The 18,980-nt window shown below is 34.3% G+C and overlaps 1 protein-coding gene across 1 annotated transcript; it reads left to right on the top strand.

Moving 5' to 3' along the window:
• Positions 1-8,883: 8,883 nt before the first annotated feature.
• Positions 8,884-18,775, top strand: LOC145748962 (uncharacterized). Its single transcript, XM_082564997.1, has 6 exons — positions 8,884-9,193; positions 10,344-10,597; positions 13,364-13,562; positions 13,670-14,872; positions 15,941-16,000; positions 17,028-18,775. Exons 2-6 carry the CDS (start codon positions 10,409-10,411, stop codon positions 17,204-17,206), a joined length of 1,830 nt encoding a protein of 609 aa, XP_082421123.1. The 5' UTR covers positions 8,884-9,193; positions 10,344-10,408; the 3' UTR covers positions 17,207-18,775.
• Positions 18,776-18,980: the final 205 nt, after the last annotated feature.

Below are 18,980 nucleotides of genomic sequence, written 5' to 3'. Positions count from 1 at the left end.
ATACACATTTCTGAAGACGAAAAATACACAAAATACCCATCTCTTTAATAAATTTGCATTATTTTTTTTAATAAGTCTTCTGACTATATTTATAGTGCAAATTAATAACGAAATAAAAATAAATAACTTTTTCTATTGCATTCCGTTGCATTAACGATAACAACCAAATAAATTTTTATCTTTGCTTGTAAAAAAAACTAGGCTAATTTTTTAATTAAATTCCATATTAAATTTTTTAAAAAAGTTCAAATTAACTTCGAAAAGACAAAAAATTATGCAAAATAGCTAAATATAAATACAAAATTTAGTTTTCAACTAACTTATCTTAAAAAATTTATAAATTTTTCAAAAAATGCACGTTGTATAATTGCAAAGTTAGTCAAAAAAGTTTTTAAACGTTTTATAATATATACTCGCAGTGTTAAATAATAATTTAAGTAAAAAATATATTTATCAAACTGATTTAAACTTACTTGTTTTAGTTAACAGAAATATCCAATTTTCCACTCAAAGTTATCTAATTTAACAAACCACCTAAACAGAAACACTTGACAATTGATCATGTATTTATTTCACTTGAAATAAATTGTCAATGGTCACTTAAAAATTGTAACGATCAAAATTAAAATGTGTTGAATTATTCAACACTTAGGTTTAGCTTTTAAGTTATTCGCAAACTAACTAATGCACTTTCAGATTGCCTCAAGTAAAAAATATTTAAAACATATTAGAAAACGTTTGGTAGCAATATTATCAGTTTTTATTAAACTTAAAAAATTTAGCTTTACTAAAGTATTTTCTATATTAAATTATGTGGTGTGAAGCAACGAGGTGAAGACCTTTAAAATTTTACGAGCCGTGTTTGATCGTGACGTCATCGACCAACAAACAGCGATGTCAGCTCATTAAACCTCATATTGAGATAATGGTAAATAGGCTTACAATGGGATTCCAATATTACTGCCAAACAATGGTTTTGACATCTCTTAAATTTAATGAGATGTTTTCATAGAAACGACAATATTTGGTTTTGGCTCCAAGGGCGTTCACATCATTTTACCTTTAGGTATATTCGGAGTTACTACGATTTAAAATGCTTCTTCGTAATGTTGTAATTCGAAAGTTATTCACTTATAATGCTTCACAGGACCTTTTGTTAATTGGTTATTAACATATATAGGTTAACAAGTAATTAAGTGTGATGAAAATTGAGTAAAAATTCGACGAGAACTCATGGAAATACTTTTATAGATTTGTGTATTTTTTGCATTTTTTACTGTAATTAAACAAATTTTACATCGGATGTTTAAATATTATTGAAAATAAAAAAAGCATTTCACTAACTACATTTATTTTTAGCCTCGTACCTCGTATAACTGTCAAGTTAAATATTAAAACGAAAGATGTTACGTGAAATTTGTTGGTCCACAAATTTGATAAACAACAAAGTTTGACAATTTGTTTGTCGAATCTGATGTGTAATAAATAAATCTCGTCAAACCGTTTAATTCTAAATTAATTAAAAACCCAAAAATTAAAAAAAGTACTAAAAATATTTTTTTAATTCCTTTAAAAAAGCATGATCTTTTGCGGCATAAATTTCGTAATGATATGTGACTATCAATGCCATTCTTTAGAAAATAAAGCCGAGTAACCTCAAAATATTCAATAAAAAACATGTATTTACGTTGAATAATAAAACAAACTAACCGTGAATTATGCGTGGGCGTATTTCATTGAGAAAGCCCCATGTGACTCAGCAGCAACCTTTTTTGACCCCTTTCACGTTAAAACCATTAATGCGAAACTTTCGCAATATTCTATGGGGTCAAAAAATAGGTGACTTTATTAAAAAATGTTTGTTTTAATGCTTTGGCAAATACTTAAAAAACGTAAAATAAAGGAGAAAATTCGAAAGCGGAAGTGATGCCGTGATGTTCCGCTTTTCTTCAGCGCCAGAGCTTTGAAGTTGAATTTTTATCGATTTGTAAATAAAATGACGGAATTATTATCACCGCAGTTAATAAACTCTTCATTCAAGAGTTTGTCTTTATTAATAACATAAACCAAACATCCTCAACCACTCGATGCGTTTGCTCGATCTCTGTCAGTTTGTTGTTTGATCAGTTGGTCTCTTAAACTTTCTTGAGCACCAGGTAATAGATAATTAAAAAGCAAGATTTTTAGATTTTTATTGAATCATTGATATCACTCGAACAATTTTTGATTTAAACTCATATCGCACAAACAGACGTTGACGTAAAAAATAGCAAGAAAATAAGTTTAGTTTAATTTTTTCCAAGAGTAATGAGAAATGGTATCTAAATATTGTTTGGATTAATGTTTTTCATTACTAAAATTATTTAATAAAACAATTTTATAGATACATAAATAAATATAAAATAGTAAATTAACAAATAATAACCATGAAATAAAACATTACCCTTTATCTAATTTTCTAAATAAAAATATAAAGTCAATTCCTTTTTTCCGCTAGATGGATACAAGAGTCTTACTTTTACTTTTTCGAGCTAAAATTCTTAGCAAAATACACCACATGCGAGAATAAAGTAGTGTATTATATTTCACCCATCCCTTCCTCAGGGTTAGTTTTCCGAAATCTTGAACAAAATCGTAAATATGACAAAAATAGCAGACCGCAAAAGCTTTTAAAATTGTTGTGACATTTTGGCAGATCGTTGGATGACCTTTTTTATATCGTCACTCGATTACTTTTATATAAAACAAATTCCAATATTCCAATATAATACTTCATACAATTAATCTAAATATTAACTAAATAAATCAGTATTTGGAAATGCGTAAGATTTAAAAATTATGCCAGAAAGATTTTTTTTACTTTGTAGGATGACCCACTACCTAAATTACAAAATACACATTTCTCATAATGTGAGCTTATCATATGATAAATCTCGCAGAGTCTGCTTTGATTGCGGTCATATTGTGCAAATACAAATCAAAATCAAATTCTAATCATCACCTTATTTGTGAAGCTTAAAATAGAGTGCGAAGTTTTAACACAATAAGCTTCGATTTGGACCGACAACAGACCAAACAACGGACCAGAGATTTTGGGCAAATATTGGCGCACGTTTTGCGGAGTCATTTCGATTTGCGTGAGCTGGTATAATCTGATTAATTGTGTAAACGCTGACTAGAATGAATACGCATCGCCACAGCTTATCGTTTTCAATCATCGAACTTACACAACGCAGAGTGGGTGGGATCAGGGGGTTTTTACAACTTTGAGCGACCGTTTTAGTTCTTGACTTTCGCAAAAAAAACAATTGAAGAATTTATTTTTAAGAATTTATTTCTACTATTTTTACAATTTGTTCGCGTGTCGTGGTCGCTGTGTGGCCCGTTTTTGGTGCAAACCCACTTTTCTCCGTTTTGCATTAAAGAACAAACCCCCACCCTTAGAACACGTGACCGCGACGACGAGTTTCCGCTTGATTGCAAACTGCTTCCGTGAGAAGGCGACTCATTTCGCAATGCCGGCCACGTGACTGCAGCGAAGCTGGGTCACGGTCTCTGACCTCGACGAATGTTTAGACTGGCAATGGAACGCAGCCCGCGCCGGCCTAAAAGAAGATTGAGAATTCGTGTCATTACCTATTTCTAATTTGTTTAACTTTCCAGTCGGGGAAAAACTCGAGCCATTCTCCCATGGCGGTTAAGTTGCTCCATGTACTCTGTGTGCGCGGAAAACTTTTTAAAATGTTTATTACACGATTGTAATTGCTTGGCACGAAAGAGAATCGCACAAATTCTTAAAACAAAAAATGATGTGGATCACGTATTGCCGACTTGTTTAGAAGATTTTGGCTTGGACGAAGAAATGTCAAAGTTGATAAATGAAATGTGACAACCAGACAATACAAACAATTCGTAGTAAAACAGATTTAATATTTTTAGGAACTGAATTTCCATGTTAAACACGGCATTTAAAGAAACACAAATAAAAACCTTTCTTGGATTTTACTTTCTTGGATTTAGATTGACATTAAGCTGTACAAGAAAATAAGAATAGCCTCGTAAAATTGGGAAAAATTAAATTTTACGTCAACCGTAATCTGTGTGTAGGCATGAAGGTCAGAAGGGCGTGTAACTAAGACAATAAAAATGCTCTCTTAGTTTGCGTATTTTTCTAAATATAAAACACACCATAACATTGAAGCACGCCTTGTCGCTAAAGCGTCTATAACGTTTCAAATTAAATATAGATTCAGCGACTATAAATGCTTTCAATTATATATAGATTATAATTATGATCTATAGAGCCTTTTATGGTATAAAACCGTTGCAAAAGAAGTCTTTATTTTTTAAACCGTTTTTATCTTGATCGGTTAAAAGATAACGTAATGTAAAAAAAAACAGTTTTTTCGTACAGCCAAACGGACTAAACGTTTTGTTTATTCTTGTTCAAGCCCGGCGTTCGTTATACGCCTACGTATACCTTGAACAATGGCCCCGTTGGAAAGTCTATATTTACGCTCGGAGCTTGCGTAAACTTTGCGTGAGAAGCCGTCCCCTCGGTTACCCAGTTGATTTCGTCATCTAGTAACCAACACACCAGCAGACCACGTGTTATAGCGAAGTGTGTATAGTATTCTCCGTGAGCTTTACGTTGTTTGTTTTAGTGGTGATATGGGAAAAAATGAATACACCTTGAACAACTTAAAATTATTACAATGTCACGTAAATATACAATATAAAGCGGGCTTAATATGGACTTTGGGTAATGCTTATTGGAATTTGAAGCGCAACAACAACTCGTGTGTATTATCATAACACATAAACCAGACGTTTAACATGTATACACCATCATTTAAACCACGATTTCCTATACAGGACACAACACCTGAAAAGCATCTCAAAAAAATGCAAATTGGGACTTTATATAATGTTGTGTCATTACACCAGCAGACTCGATACCGAAATCTACAACTGGTGCCAGACACAACTAAGAACGTCACGATGCAGAAGTGGCTAATTAACATGTTTAATCCGCCCATATTCGCGACTTGGTAAAGCTGCAAGGCCGAGTTGGACTGAACGACGATTGTGAATATTTTCTCACGTCTACACCGCGAAGTATTTACGTCGATTTGGTCATTGCTAAGATCACGTTTTTAACGCCAAGTTTCCCTTCTAAGAGCATATTCAACCAGTTTATTAAAACCACCCCATTGTGATAAAACGTCTCAAGCTAGCTGTAAGTAAATTACAACTCTCCGTAATTACAGCCTAGCTTTTTTCTTCAAGTGTATATTACTAACACAATGTATTGCTTTATGATTAAACATAGAATTAACTTTTTTTCGTGTTGTAATTTGGTAAAGGTGCATGAAAGATGTTGATCGTATTTTATGCAAACTCATTCATAATTGCACCACGATCACTTACGAAATATTTCTATTTTGGATACTGTGGTGGGATGCTAAAAAAAGAGCAATTTATGCATTTTTGTTGACTTTTCCAAACCGAGATAGAACAAAAATTTTGTTTTACAACGAAGGGCAATGTTGTGGTCTATATTTTTATAGTGATAAGTTAACTAGGGATTTTTTTTCAATTTTCGTTGAAAATGACGCGTAAAGATATGACATGCTGATAGAATGAAGTCGTGATAAATTCTATAGAGTCCTCTTTGATAAATGGCGAAGCGATTACCTGAAAAAACGTGTGTGAAATACTGAACGTGGGCTAATTTAAGACGTTACTTAACGTTACAGTTTTATTTGATCTTCCGGTTAATATCGTCAAAGTTAACCCGGACTTAATCAATTTGATTTATTAAAGGAGAAAAAATAAATAAACAGGAGAATTTGTTTTTTTCTAAATTAAAAAATGATGGTTACCATTTGTATTACACATGACTATCTGATATGTTAGTTTGGTAAAGTTTTAAACCTATAAATCTTAAATTATCTTACAAAAATTAAAAAACTTGGGGAATATAGCCTTTTAATAGTAAAAATCCATCGACAAACTTGGAAAGAATAATTACTGAAGCTCCAAATCTTAATCTGTCTAAAGTCACACGCGTTATTGGCAAACAAAAATCTAAAAACAGCATTTTTGCTTATATTCGATTTAAATCCTAATTTCAAACAAATTTGACAAAATTAAGCGCCTATTAGACGCCAAAATCAAGATTATAACAAAATTAATTCCGGTGCTGAATTTTAGACTCGAAAAAATCTCGATTTTCCCACACCACATTATATTAACGTAAGCGGGTGTGTTACCGTTTAATCGGTTTACCCAATGAGAAAACCAACCATATCTAGACATAAGTGTAAATACAAAAACAAGGTCATATTTTAAATAAGAACCAAGTTAACCATATATAAATATTTTTAATGATATTTATAAGAAAAAATATTGTCTATTGCTAAATATAAAACTGGAATTGTCCAAAAATGTCACTAAAAAGCAAAATGTCCAAAAATGTCACTAAAAATTATTCTAAAAAAGTTAAAAATGGAGTTGAATAAAATGGTAAACAATTTACTTTAAAAGATTTTAATGGAAAATTTAAAAAGAGGTTTGGCTAACCATTCTCAAATTTTTGTTTGTGAGTTTGGATTTCTATTTTATAATTCATATTACGCAATGCTAACTTCAAACATGCTTAATGTAACAAATATGCCAAATTTGTTTTAATTTAACTTTGTTAGGATACGGAATAATAAAACGTGTACAATATCATTTGTTTAACGACGTTATAAATTTTGCGATGTAACCTTGAAATTTCTCCCAATCAACTAACAAGTTTACGTAAGACATCTAAATAAACAGAATACGTGATCGGAAAAGTCTAGGATTGTTACGCTATACGTCGAATGGGCGTTAACGTTAGAATAACCATAAACACCCAATGTAAATGTTACACTTTCACATATGCAATGTATTTGTGTATTTAGAGTTTGTGAATATATTTAAGTCCTATGTCGTGACATTGCCAGGATTTATTCTTCATTATTCTAAAAATAGAACCATTATTGTAGCCCAGTGGCACATATAAATTGGCTTAATGTTCTTTTAATTGTCGCGTGGTTCGTTTTTAACATATTAATAGAAATATTTTTAGACCTATATGGGGTACAAATACCAGACCTCAATATTCACAATAGTCAGGCTCATACAATGCCAATTTCCCTATTTTTAGATTTTCAAATCCCAGAATTTTAAACATTATCAACGAAGCGAGAAGACAAGAGAAAAAATTCCAACTTTAGAAACGCCATAATACCATTAGCGATGTTACGTAAGAAATGCGTTATTACCTAATTATGTTGCAACCCTTATTCTATTATTATTTTCCTAATCCCAGACAGTCCAATTCAGCATTTACTTTTCCAACTGCGGCGATCTAATTGCGACATTTCGCTTTTATACCCCTTTTTCCATCGTATAATTTATTATCAGGTTTTATTACCTGTATAGTACGTGGATCCTTATTCCCATGCAAACACAATGGTCGACTTTGTTTTCCGCATCGCCATAGCATAGCATACGAACGCCAGTGATAGACAGCGTATGATATTGTTTCTATGTAATTAAGCCTGGGCGAGTCGTGTATGAGATTCGTGTCCAATAAAACGCCTCCGTCGGATTTGTACCAGGTAATATGCTTTTGGATTTGTAAATATTCACACAAAAAATAAATAAATTCATTAAAAAGTTGCATGATTTTGGCTGTTTGGAAATAAAATCGTTCCAATTTTTAAACAAACTTTTGATTGCACATTCTGGTACCAACGGATAGGGAATTACATTTAAAAAACTACAAAATGTATTAAATTTTTAGTATGCCACGTTTAGGGACTCAAAATCGAACTTTAAAAGTGGAAAGTTTAATTAAACATGTGCCCAGTAGTGAAGTTAAGGACTGGTCAAGTGGTACGTTAATCAATATCCACAACTTTCTACTTGTATACATATATATACACAAACACAAAAAGTTATATTTACCGACTAGTTAGGGAGTTATTTGTTTTTTTACGAGAATCTAGCCCTATATGTTTGCCGTCACCACAACAGGCAATTTGCGTGACACACGCTGCTGACGTCACAAGGAAAGAAACCGTTTTCCGTCAAGCGTAAAATGCGTGACGATGAAGGAAAATAGGGGTTCACATCAAAAAATTGATTTCAAAAGGAATCAAGGCGTATTAGAGCAGGCATTGTGTGGTAAACTGGAGGCTTTATTTTATAGAACTTTTGTTATGTGTTTTATTTAAATTAAAAAGTTAATTTCTAGATTTTTCTCCGAAAAATAGAGGAAGATAAAATTTTAGCCTAACAATTTGATGCTAAATAAATATATTTATTTTCATGATTTTTTATTATGGTTATTACAAAAAATATATAGATAGTATAAAAAAAGACTTACCCTGTAATTTGGCAGCCGTTGTTTACGCGAAATAATTCTTGTGTTGGTATTCCGAAGACGAGAAAAACGCAGAACTATGTTGAAAGCCAACTGGTGCTGTCGGAATAGATGTAAGCCTGAAGCCTCTCGTCAGTTTATTTTCGTCTTGCCGTAGCAATGTTGTACATCAAATTGTACTTGATAGTGAGCGCCGCCAAAAGATAAGACAGAGTCAAGTTTTGTAACGCGCGAATATTTTTATAACAAGTATTTTTTTTAAGGTTATATCAATATTGTGAATTACGCAGCGTTTATTAATGTGTTAGGTTATATTTTAGCTACAGGTATATGAAATCTGTTGTATTTTTGTATGTTGAAAATTAAATTAGTAATAAAAAAAGTGAAAAAATTTTTGTCTAAAATCTGAGGTCATGAAAAAATAGAAAGTAATAAAAAATACTATAACATTTTGTAAATAAAAACTTTTTTATTAATTTTTAGAAAAAACTTTATAGACCGGCTTTTGGCAGTTACTTTTTGCCAAAGCCATAGCAAAGCTGACTGCCGAAGGGCAATAAACGAAGAGAAAACGTTCTTATTTTTCGCCATATTTTACCTACGAAGCTCCTCAATTCGAGGGCTGATATTTTCATCGAAATAATAAGAAGTTCAATCAACATTTTCAGCGACTTAAAGCCGTGTCATTAAAGTCATTTTAGCAAGAAGAATAATCTACCATTATCATTTCAACACTCGAAAACGAACCCTGCAATTACGCGTCAATTTCCAGTAAGTATTTTAATTTTCACACTGTCTAAATACGGATAATACAGGTCGCAATTAAAAGTATATACCAGCCACTGGTAATTTCGCACAGTTCCATTCACAACCCAACACACAGGTTGAAGCTAGTTTGTAATTATTGCCGACTACAGGATGAGGAAACTCAGACTGGCTATTAGAAAACAGAAACTGTGACTTGCAGTGTGCTGGGTAATATAAAGTATTGAGTTTCATTTACCAAATCGTTGTATGATTGTTCAGCGCAGGATCAAATGTTTTTCGATTGAAAACCGAGATAAAAGAAATGCGGTCTTTATTACGGAAAAGGGTATACTTGCGTGCGGCCGAGAGCTGTAGGCAAACACGCGGCACCAAAAATTGAAGTCCAACTTTTTGAAAAACACCGGAATTAATTTAAAAAGTTAATATTTGCCCGGGTTTCAATAAAGTTACAAGCTGCATAATGCACGTCGCGCAGGCAACTTCTATTTGCCTTGGAAATCGCGTGCGAGAGAAAAATAGCGTTTTTTATAACGACATGTTTTTGACGCAACTTGTTAAACATTAGACTTGTGCGTGACGTATTTTTGTGTACTTTTAAAATTCCATTAAATTCTTACACATAAAACTTTAAAACGCATATAAAGCTGGCCAATGAAACTTGGCTTTTTTCATTTTATGGTATGCGAAGACGTAGGAAAATTAAAAGTTAGAATAAAAGGGCCCAAAAAAACGGACATTAATAAATCGGCTTTTCTTTTCATGACACTTTGTTTAAATAAAGAGAGCCTATCGGAATGACAGGTTATGTGTTGATAAGTGGTCGAGCGTGTGAAGGCCTAATGCAAATAAAGAACGAGAAGGAAAAAAATGTATTAAACATACCTGGGCCAGGGCTCTATATATACGAAATGATCCATATTTGTAGCATTGGTTGACAACGGCCACAGTGATTAAGTTGATTGTTCATCGAGCAATTATAAATAAACTTAATTCAGAGTAGAGTATAAATGAAAATGATTAGTCAGAACAGAGTTCAGTTTATAAGACACAGGTATAAGGATAAGCCAAGTATATATCAACTATTAATATATAGTATTAGAAATTAACTTGTTTTAAGATATCAGTTAATGAGTTAATGTTTTTTATTTTTCAGGTGACCGATTTTAAGTATATTGGAAAGCGTGCTTAACAAGTACACTACTCATTGAAAGCTCACCAATGGCCGCTGCCGTAGCTTTGAATTATCACGCGCCGAACTTTAACAACCTGAACCCCGCAGGAAACCATTTTCCAACCCAATCCCTTGACCAAACTTCGATCACCTCGTCCGAAGCTTCGACTTTTTCGCCCGTGTCGTCTCCAGAGTTTATTTCCTTTGATCAACAGTCATTAGAAAACACATTAGAGGTAAGGAAACAGTTGCCTACTGTGTAAACTACGCTCAATGTTTTTTGTTAATTTTTGGCGCTAATTTTGGATACGGGTGATAACCCGTTTGTGTTTTACGGACGTCACCACTTGACAACTTAACAATGGGAAGTCAATTTGTTATAAAAAAACAATGGATTTGGTGATTTGTTTTAAATAAAAAGCCTATGCTTAAAATAATTTTAAGTTTTAAGGAACTACGCGTGTTTTTTAGTTATTTTTCGAAGCCTGAAGTTAATTTTAAAATGTTTAAAAAGTGACTCACTCAAATTTACTCATTATATTTTTCAACCCTTGACGTTATTTCGTTGGAGCTGATCATAACATAATTTGGGTAATTCAATAAAGTTAATATTGGGGGGAGGGGTTAGGATTAAATGCTTAATAGTTATCTATGAGAATTAATTCAATAAACACAGTATTCCAAAAATTATTTATTTTTTACTAAAAATTAAAATAATTTATCAATGGTGATTGAAAAATACACATTCTTGCTATAACGTAATAGTTTGAATACTGTGACTACTGTATGCCTCCAAGCAGTTTAAATTTTGATTACAGCCTTCCATATAAGAGAATAGACACCATCATTGTTTCTATGGTAATTAATGAACCGCGACCGTGCAATTTTGTTTGGATTATCTCGGTGGCTAATTTCGCAAAGTCATCTCACCTTTAATCACGAATTAATTCTGTTTATTTTCTCAGTCACCAGTCGACCATTCTTAAGGTTTTATCTCAAGAGATTGTTCAACCACATTTACGTGCAAGTTATGTATAGAATGTAGAACACACGATTTAAAAGCTCAATTTCAAATTTGCTTAAAGCAAATGCATATTCGTCGAAAACAACACATTTTTGTTATACAACTGTTTTGAATATTGCCCCGTAGGCTTGGATATCGGTTTTGTCGTTTTGGATTAAGTCGTTGTTGCTTAACACCTTTGCTACGTTGCCAATCAAATTGAATATAGGTTAATGTCTATGATTTATCTTTCTAGTGAAAATCATTTTTTACTTATCCGAAATCGAAAAAACGTGACGATTTTCGCTAAAAATTAATCGGATTTGACTGTTTTCGTGTTCGTCAGTTTAAGTTCATGTCTTAGGTTTAAGGTAACGATTTCTTATGTTTGTTTTTCATATCGAAAAAAATAAACATTCAGTTAAATCAAATGGATAAACTGGCATTGCGGTTTGCGAATTATAATCACGCGGTTTGATTCGCATTTAATTTCCTAGAAATGTTTAATTAAATTTGTGTTTTTTTGCATCAGTATTAATACCAAAGATATTTAGTTTATAATATTATTATTATTATAAATCCATACATGCTGTGCTTCGGAATTTCAAAATTAAAGTAAATTACACGTCTGCACACCAAAGTAAGAAAACAACTGCTACAACATGCCATTTCGCATAGAGTTGGATAGAAACCAGTGCTTTTAAAACTTATTGAAGCGTACACCACCGCCAGCTTAGAGACGCCTGGCCAAACAAAGTTTGTGTTTTACACAAACTGAAATTTCAAGATGAATACTGCTTGCCCATGTCTGATAATTCGCAGCATGCTTGAAGTTGAGGGTTTTTCGAAAATCTTTGTTTTTAATACTTTTCGTGTAAAACAATTCGTCTTTTAGACAAAAAGCCACTTCCTATATAATAAAGTACTTCACAATTCTACCTCGAATGTTAGAAAATATATATAAGTTAAGTTATCTGACATTTAAAATAATTGTTTGCAAGCAGCGAAACATTTTATTATGATGTGGTAGCCTACTTAAACAACATTTAATTGGCAATAAAATTCGCCTTGATGTAACCAAGGACTTGCTTAATTTGAATCTTTCGCAATGTTGCCTATGCGGTAAGGCAACTTAGCGCTAAGTGTTGTTCTATGTCAAGTCCTAATTTCTATCGCATGTACGACATCGCTTTGCGTGACATTGAAATGACGGAATCAAAAATAGCTCGATAGATCGGTAATTAATAACCACTTGAAGTTTGTACAAACGGCAATGCGGCGGTGAGTGATCCGTATGTTTACATTGCATAGACTGTTGCGTAGTCATTTACGTAACTAACTAATCAAAGATGTTGTACCTAATTTAGATAATGGAGTAGGGTCCAAAAGGTGAAAAAACAACATCGCTACGCACGCACTAAAATACACGAAATCTTATACATAATGATTGCATACCAAACACATGCAACTACACCTTTACAGCAGTTTTTAAATGCTGTTGAACTCCTAAAAAATAATATTTGCCTTTCGACTTCGTTGCTTAATCTTTATGTCAATTTTTACAACAGTATAAAGTTTTATTAAAAGTTTTATAGTCAAACCTTTACGCAATCTTACGTGGATTAAAGATTTATTTTCATCTGTGGTGGCTTAATGAAATAGCAATCAATCTGGTTTGATGTAAAACAGTTTAAATTTACTTTACCCCATTGTGCTATAGCGTACGTACAGCATGACACTCTGAGTAAATTCAACAAACAAATCACTTAAAGAAAAATAGCCCCTTTCTCGGGTTTGATTACGGCTCTTTATAATTTTTCGTTTGATCGTTCGCCTGGAATAATAATGCCACCAAAGCAAACACTTGGACTGTTTAAACAGATTGTTTTCTCGTTTTATAATTTTTTTGCTGGGTAATTCATAATTTAACGATAACCTTACGCATAGTTGAAAGTCATAATTTTATATCACACCTTTTCACTTGTATTGTTTTTTACAGTACCAGATGGACAGTTACTACATGCTCAACCAAAACAGCGACAACACCTCTTCAATGAAGAATGAAGAAGCCATGATGCCCCCTCCTTCCGTTTCAACGAGGCCGACCTTTGCCTCTGACCCGAGCCAGTTCCGACGTGAAAGTGCATCAGATATCCACGAGATCCTAAACGGAAATGCACCTCGATCAAACTTCACAGGTACACAACACTTAAAATGCTATTAATATATTAACCTTTGCGTGATTACGTTTTTTGCACATATCATTAGGTAAACACACTTGACATTTTCTAACTTTACGTCGCAGGTTACAACAGTCAAAGTACAAATACCCAGAGCAACGGTATGTTTCAACAAGCTAATAATTACAACAACATCGAGTCCAACAACGGATCGTGCGTCAACGTCAACTTCAACGTTGTAGTCAAACAACAAAACACACATCACTACCATAACAATTCCCCACAACACTCCCCGATCCACGACGGAGCTGTACAACCCATCCACAATGTTGGAACGCCACCCAGCAGTCCCAACATGATTAACATCCCCCCAGTGTCGAGTTTTATTAAAAACTCCGAAGCCGTCCTTCACCCTCCCTCTCCGTCCTCCGTGACGTCATCACCAATGACGACACACTCGTACAACAACAATAACGTGATGCATGCCCACGAGACCTACTGCCGCACTCGAGTTCCATCCGAGTCCGAAATGATGTGCTTCGACCAACGAAGACACACCTCTCTTCCATGCATTGCAGCGCAACATGCGGAAGACAATGGAGTGGCGATGAACCAACAGTTCCACAGATCGAGGTCGACCAGTTTGTCAACCGACAAGTGCTCCCTTCCTTCCTCCTCCCCTCTTCCCGCCATGTCTCCCAACCGACATCCCTGTTCGCCTCACAGAGTGATGAACAACCCTTCCTATCCGATTAAGTCAGAAATCGCAGAATGTCTGCCTAGCTCACAGTGCTGGACGGAGCAAAACTCGAGAATGCAAAACAATCATTACAACGGAAGTGTTTTAACACAATCCCCCTACGACAACAGCCGAAGGTACAGCAACGACAATGGGCTTAACCTAACCCAAAACAACATTTCCCCTCTCTCCATGAATGGCCAAATGGTTCCAAAACAAGAGAAGAATTTCGACGACCAATACAACGGTAACATGTCGTACTGCTCCTCCATGAACCACCAGAATGGATACCAACCAAACTCCCAACCATTCTTCCCACCAAGCCAAATCAACTTCCCACCAGTTATGGATGGAAACGAAAACGAATTAATGTCCCACACTCACTTTATGAGCCACCACCACCAAAACCATCATCACGAGAGTCGCGATGTAACAGAGATGTCAATGCACAGAAGAGCTCACCCTTACCTCTCGGTCCCTCCTGCTTATTCCATGGCTGTGAATGGTACCATTCCATACAGACCAAGATACAGTCGACGAAATAACCCCGACCTAGAAAAGAAAAGAGTTCATAAGTGCAACCACACGGGTAAGTTTACGAGAAATACATTCTCGGACTTTATCTTTCGTTTTAATCTTTGCGTATTTAAATTAGTTCTAAATCAGGCCAAAACGCGGCACGGCTTAAATTCCCACCAGCAAAATATCATCAACATTTTTGAGACTCGGTAATTGACACATCGGCGTTACGGTCTGCGAGTTTTTAGTTGTTAAGAAACGGTTATTACAGGGGTGTATGTGTCGGATACACTTCGCTTGTTTTAAAAATTACACACAATATTATTCAAACTTTAACATAGTTTGCATAGCACTTTAGTATTAAAAATGGCGAAACAATTAAGCTTCTGTAGCCAGAGGATCTTAAATTCACAATCTAGCTTTACGATCTTATAAAATCATTTTACCAGTCGTGACGCGTGGCAGGCTTGAAAAAGCACCTTCTGCTATCTCCTGCCATCGTGTTTTGTTTATTTCGTAAACTACCTTGCCCGCTTCTAAAATCGGAAATAATCGTGCGAAATTAAATGCACAAGGAGATCGTTCTGTTTGTTTGGATTGCAGGCAAAACGTGTCCGATCATCGGCATCGTCGATAATAATAATTCGTTCATTCGCAATATCAACAAACTCAGTGTTAACCGCGTTGCGTGGGCGACCGGCTATCTTATCTAAACCTAAACGAAATATCAATAAAATTGGATAAGATGACGGCATAGAATAACAAACGATTTATCTCTTTGTACCTCAAGCTTAGGGTACCAACCGCTCAATGTAAATTTTTGAGAGACGGTTTATTTTTAGCAGTTTTAAGCCCCGAAACGAAGCAGGTAGTTTTTCGACTCGTCCTAAATAGGTAAAAAAGTGTGTATCGCGCATATCTTGCTATAATCTATGACGCACACTGTTCAGCCATGTATAAATAATACACTCCTAAAATAATGGTTTTCTTGCGTAAACAAAAGTTTGGAAATTTGAAGGTGCATATATGACTAGCAAAAAAAATACTAACAAAGCAAACCTATTTATGTTGCTGATATTACTTAATAACCTTATGGTTAGGTTTAGGCAAAACCACTTATCAATCCTTTGTTTTACAGGCTGTACAAAAGCATACACGAAAAGTTCTCACTTGAAGGCCCACCAAAGAACACATACAGGTAAGAAAAATATTCATTTTGTTATGTCCGATTTGAAAATATGTAAAAGACGATCAAACGCAGTTGATTGTGCCAATTAGAGATGATCTAATGCCCATGTAACACTTAGATTACCGATTCGCACAGTCACGTTTTTATGATTGTGTATTAGACCTTGCGTCTGTGTCGTAATATCCGTGCTATGAGACGATTTCGCCGCTTTCTACTATACAACCCTTTATAAACGAAGTAACACGCAAAAATGCTAAACACATGCTTGTAATTAACGCCTACACGGTTTAAAAGCGTCAAGGCCACCTGAAGATAACAGGTGAAGTCAGAGTTGGGAACCTGACGTCATTAATTGTCGGCTTCGGTCAGTTCTTCCTTTTTATTTTCACCTAATTGTCGGTTGAAGTTCTCAGATGAATTATAAGACGTGAATACGTGCCACACAGACGACCATTTGTGTTTATCCTACCACGTTATTATTATTCTAACATTGTTATTGTCAGTGCGATAAAAGTTATTGACAACAATTGAAGGAGAAACTAAATTCCTAGGTTTATGTAATTTTCTGCTTCCCAATTTTTTAAGTCTGACGTCACAATGCCCATTAGAGTTCACAGGCTATGACGTCACCTTTTCACCGGCCTTGGCCCATGAAATTCGCCTGAAATTTGAATGAGACACATCGACCTATTAAAACTGCCGCTTAAGAATCCGAAAACCTTTGACTTTTCGTGGAAAGAACTCTAAGTAACTGACTAGGTCGGGCGTAACTACGAAATTTGGTATACTGTTTGTTTATGTTACTTATATCGTTACGCTAGAGGCGACATTTTTTGGTTTGTTTACGTGAGTTCATCACACAATTAATTGTATCCGGATGCTCTTAAAGTTGTGAATATATTTAAATGTTGTTTATGTCGCGTGCGCTCGGCAATCAACTCTAGCGATCGCCCACAACATTTTATCGTTCAAAATATTATTCTCCAACTTTATGATTCATTCCATGATATTAATTTCTTTTTTTTGCTTTTTTCAGGAGAAAAACCGTACACCTGCAACTGGCAAGGCTGCGACTGGCGTTTCGCGAGGTCCGACGAACTGACTCGCCATATGCGAAAACACACCGGCGCCAAGCCGTTCAAATGCTTGGTTTGCGGACGATGCTTCTCGCGTTCGGATCACCTTTCGTTACACATGAAGAGACATCAGGCGTAAACAACTTGCTCGTGCGGCAAGAAAGCATAAGGTTGCAGGCCCGCGACCACATAGGAAAAACAGTGTGCATCAGTTGGTTTCACATGACGGGTTTTTGCCTGACGATAACCACCAGATTCAGGAGCTTTTTTTTAAGAAAAGAAATTTTTAGCCGAACACGAAAATTTGAAATCGGTTTCAACGTTTAATATTTGCAACTCAACAAAAAGTGGCAGTTTTGGTGCTTCTTTTATTAACCGGTGCTGCTTAATACCTGAGCGTCATTTCTCACTTTAATTTTCATTGGACGAAGACTAACTTTCCACAACCAAGTTTCGATTTACTCCAAAACTTACACAAGAAAAAAACAAAACTTCTTCAAAAGTTCGGCCCTTTCTTCAACGTTTTTGAACAAAACGGCGACACGGTTCTTCCCTCAGAATCAGCTCAAAATTTCTTACGAGTTTTATTTTATTCTCTTTTTGTTCTTGAAACACGCAATTGCAATGTAAGTTGAAAATCGCGTTTTTTTGTTGTTTTTACTAAAATCCAACCGAAGGTGCGCAAAGTGCCCGAGAAATATTTATTAACATTTTCTATTTTTGCAATGCTCCAGTTTTCTATGTAATGTTCCACGTTGTTCGCATGACCTTTATTGCTTTTCTAATTTACTGCACTTGTACAAATTCTATATTTTTGGTTTCAAATAAGAGGTTTCTGCTTAGTAAGCTGCTTTTTTATTTTAATTTTTATACAACGCCTTAATTCCCTTGTCTTTTGCCAATCATTGTATTACTGGCCATTATAAAAGTTTTCTATGTAATAACCCCTTGTTGTGTTCAAAAACAAACAGATTTAGCTTTGCCAAAAGGAAATTGTTCTTACTTTAACAAACATACATCATGGTTTACTGTGAACTATAACTTCTGAATATGTTAAACGTTTTAACAGTCTACCACTAACAAATTTTAAGCACTGAAGGGGTGCTTGCTTATGCTGTCTATAACCAAGCGCGTTAAAGTTGCATTTTTAATGAGCTTGTTTATCCGTTGTACATTTGTTCTAATGACAAAGATGATTCGTAATCGTCGAATCGTGTAATTTTTAATTTGAAAAATTTTTATTTATATAATTTTTATTTTACAAGATCGTGCATTTTTAATTTTATGTTGTTTTTAATTGACGAAAAGTAAAGTCGCAGCCTTAGCTTTGTTGTTAAGGCCTGTGACTTTCTTTGACTAATTCTATATGTACTAGTGATTGCGTACTTTTTATAGTGTCGTGATTGCAAATTTTACTAACCAATCAAACCGATCCGCCATTGACAAACTTAAACAAGTGAGTCTTACATGGCGGTGATTTTTATTTTGAATTTTACTAATCATTTTCTCGTACGTTATTTAAGTAAGCTTGTGCGTTGTCTGTCTTCAAGTTACTTTCAAGATATTGCAGTGATCAATTGAGGTTACTTTTGTGTTACTTTCTTTACGTGTGTTCGTTCGTTTTTTTTTCTTTGGCTTTTTTTGCAAAAATGAAATTTAAGAGGTCGTGATTAAGAACAACTTTACGAAATAAAATCAAGAAACAGCATTTTTTGTTTAGTTATATGATTTTTAATACCAATGTTAGAGTAGCTTAATTAAAAATTAGAATTTATTAACAAAGGTTAATTTTTGAATTCTTGGAAATTTACCCCGTAAATTTACAAGTTTATAAAAAAGGGTAAACTCTAGAAATAGGAAAAATATTTAAATACAATAAATGGCTTAACTACTGTTGTAGAACGCTACATACC

Source organism: Corella eumyota, chromosome 1, assembly GCF_963082875.1.
Source record: "Corella eumyota chromosome 1, kaCorEumy4.1, whole genome shotgun sequence".
In the NCBI taxonomy this organism is placed as follows: domain Eukaryota; kingdom Metazoa; phylum Chordata; class Ascidiacea; order Phlebobranchia; family Corellidae; genus Corella; species Corella eumyota.
Note: the sequence above shows the minus strand (reverse complement) of the source record. Positions and strands in the feature narration are given on the sequence as shown.